The sequence below is a fragment of the Atta cephalotes genome (assembly GCF_000143395.1).
Source record: "Atta cephalotes unplaced genomic scaffold scaffold00021, whole genome shotgun sequence".
NCBI classification, from domain to species: Eukaryota; Metazoa; Arthropoda; class Insecta; order Hymenoptera; family Formicidae; genus Atta; species Atta cephalotes.
In genome coordinates, this window is record NW_012130085.1 from 2,981,535 (window position 1) to 2,984,486 (window position 2,952).

Below are 2,952 nucleotides of genomic sequence, written 5' to 3' on the forward strand. Positions count from 1 at the left end.
ATATTTAAAGTATATTTAAAGTATATTATTATATTTAATAAATCTGTTATCCGTCTATCTCCAAACCCCTTTATAAATCACACATACACATACATACCTACATACCTTTCGAAAAGAGAGAAAAAAAAAGAAAAACGTACATGAGACATAACACGCGAAGTGGCTACTCTCTCTTCATCTCAAGCTGGCTATACAAGCCTGCGGATACAAAAAGGAGGAAGCGCGTGTGCGAGAAGATATTTCTCCTTCTTATTTCCTAGCAAGGAAATTCTCCTGAACGTACATAGTCTGTCATCTGATCTTGATTAGCTCATAGATATCCGTCAGGTAGCAAAATAACCTACGTCCATTTATCTATTCTACGTATATAATTGTTGAAAGCAATTCACCATCATACAGACATATCCGTAATAATCTTTCTTAGGAAGTATAATTTCAATAAATAAGCATATCTCTCATTACTTTACATAGGTCACGTGTAGAAGTCTTTAAAAAAGTGCCCTATGGTCAATGATTCTTCATGTAAATGAACTTTTCTTCGGTGGTGAATTGTCAGAGGTATGTAACCAGTGAACCATATGGCGTAAAACACGTTTCTCGCAAATATATATTTATGATCACATTCTATCAAATCGCGTTAAATTCACATTCTTCACATCTTGCATTTTATTTAAACACTTAATTAGCTGAATCGCGAAGGGAAAATTCATTTCAAATTTTCAATAATATATTACTGCCTATTTATATATATTTTTATATTTTTATGTATTAAAACGAATGTAAAATGTAATTTTTGTGTATTATATACCTAATATCATCATTAGGAAATAAATATATATGACATTAAATATAATTAAATATAATTTTATTTCAGTTTATGTGAAACACAATCGATTAAAACAATTCGAAGTTGTGAAAATAAAAATCGATGCTTATTGTCAATGCGCACAATCAAAACTGGAATGAACACCGGTCAAAGCGAGTAAGCGGATTCTCATATCGAGAATGCGACGAATTCAATCGGCTTGTTCTTGATCTTTTTTTTTCTTTCTTTTTTCTCTCACAGAGAAAGTACATACGACTACCTGAAAGCATTTGCAATGTCGTTGTACACTATATATTTTCACGGATATGATGGACAATTCAGATACTTTTTTAATTTCTTTTTTATTATTTATGCCGAAACTTTTCATGGTGAATAAAGGTGCTGTCACACGACAAATTATTATTATTATTATTAATTAAAAAAATAAAAAAATATATATATATATATATTTTATACACTAATCTTATTAAAATATTAAATACAATTTCTTCAAAAGAAAAAAACCTAATTTTGTGATATTCAATTTTGATATTATTTAAATTTACAAATTTGTAAACTTACAGACATATTTGTATAATATTACTATTCAAGTTATTAACAGAAAATAATTTAAATTGAAGAGTAATTTAATAAAATTTAATAAAATTACTTCTTTATAATACATTTAATAATTATCTTTATCATGTAACGATATAAACTATAGTCGCATCACTATTTGAAAATAATTTTTAACTCTTCTTTTAATAATACGTTCTTAATTTCAATAATATTTTATTGTAATCTATATGTACACAAAAGGATTTAAAAGATATTTTTTTAACTTTAACAAATTCTCCCCTCTAGTGCTTTTAAGAAGGTTCTTTAAAAAATAAATAAATCCTGCGGAAGATATTTGCGCTTTATTTGATTGCATTGTGCATCACCCTTTATAAAATGATTTCAACAGAACAAAGAAATAATGGGTCTTCTATTTTGGTTTCAGAGGCAGCCTGCTACTGCTGTGTGTATTTGTTATCGTGGTGTCAGCTCTATCGTCAACAATTAACCAGTTCGATATTTCCGGTAAGCATACTTTATCGTAAAAAAAAGAGCATTACTTGTCTTGCGTTAATGCACATTACTTATTCATCTCACGCGTCACTCTTAGCGAGGTGACGCTAACACCCCGCGGCCTGATTTCGCCATGGACTTGCGTCGCCGTAACATTTTCAATCTATGCCCACAGTATTCTCACAAATTCTGTTACATTCTTAAAAGAAGAATTTTTGCCTTGTTTATAATATCATTCTCTTTAATAGATAATGTTGTATTTTTCAAGAGAATTAAACTGGACATTCTATGCATAATACAGAGAATGACTTGTACTGACATATGGAAATAACGATAATTATAGTCAACATATGCAGAAAATGTACAATCTATTAGATGGACATATCCGACTCGACAATTAATAAAATCCGACATAAATATAAATGTATACTTTGCAAAAATAATATATAAAATCAGCTTTTTTAATTGAAAAAGTAATAATTTTTAATTTAAAGTGTACAGACTTTAAAAAGTTTGCACGAAGAATTAGAAAGGACTCCAAAAAGACGTGTATTAAAGCTAACTATTTTTTATATTGCCTTTGTTTTTTTTATCACATAATATATTTTTAAAATAAAACAACACTGTTTAAAATATTTTGCGGAACATGAAATAGAATAAAGCTTTATTTATATTTATTATGAGCACATATGCTTTTTTAGTAGAAGAAATAAAAGGAAAATCACCATTCCGATGATTAACATATTTTTTATATTTGCATAAATGTAATTGACCAGTGTTAACCTTTATAGCTGATGGTATATCATCTTTGGTAAGGAGCGTTGAATAATTTGCAAGAAAACACATGCTAACTAGCCTTGCAATTCTCAGAAATTCTTTAACATTTTTCAGGATGTAGGTATCCGTCAAATTGGTCTTGTACAAAAGACCACAATTATGTGATTGACGAAGTAGTAAGCATATAATTCTTTCATCGGCATTTAATCGAATATGCTAATTTTTATGTAATTTCGTAAAAAGAGAAAAAAATTATAAAGATATATGTTGTATAGTTGGTGCTGTCGCTTTCTCTCTCT

General features: G+C 28.5%; 1 protein-coding gene across 1 annotated transcript in view; it reads left to right on the forward strand.

Annotated features, from left to right (window-relative positions):
• The first annotated feature begins 962 nt into the window (after window positions 1–962).
• The window catches only part of LOC105619452, a 25,443-nt gene continuing 23,453 nt past the window's right edge, over window positions 963–2,952 (forward strand). The window contains exons 1-2 of the mRNA XM_012200969.1: window positions 963–982; window positions 1,809–1,888. Of these exons, the coding sequence (XP_012056359.1) occupies window positions 963–982; window positions 1,809–1,888 (100 nt within the window). The remainder of the gene's footprint in view (window positions 983–1,808; window positions 1,889–2,952) is intronic.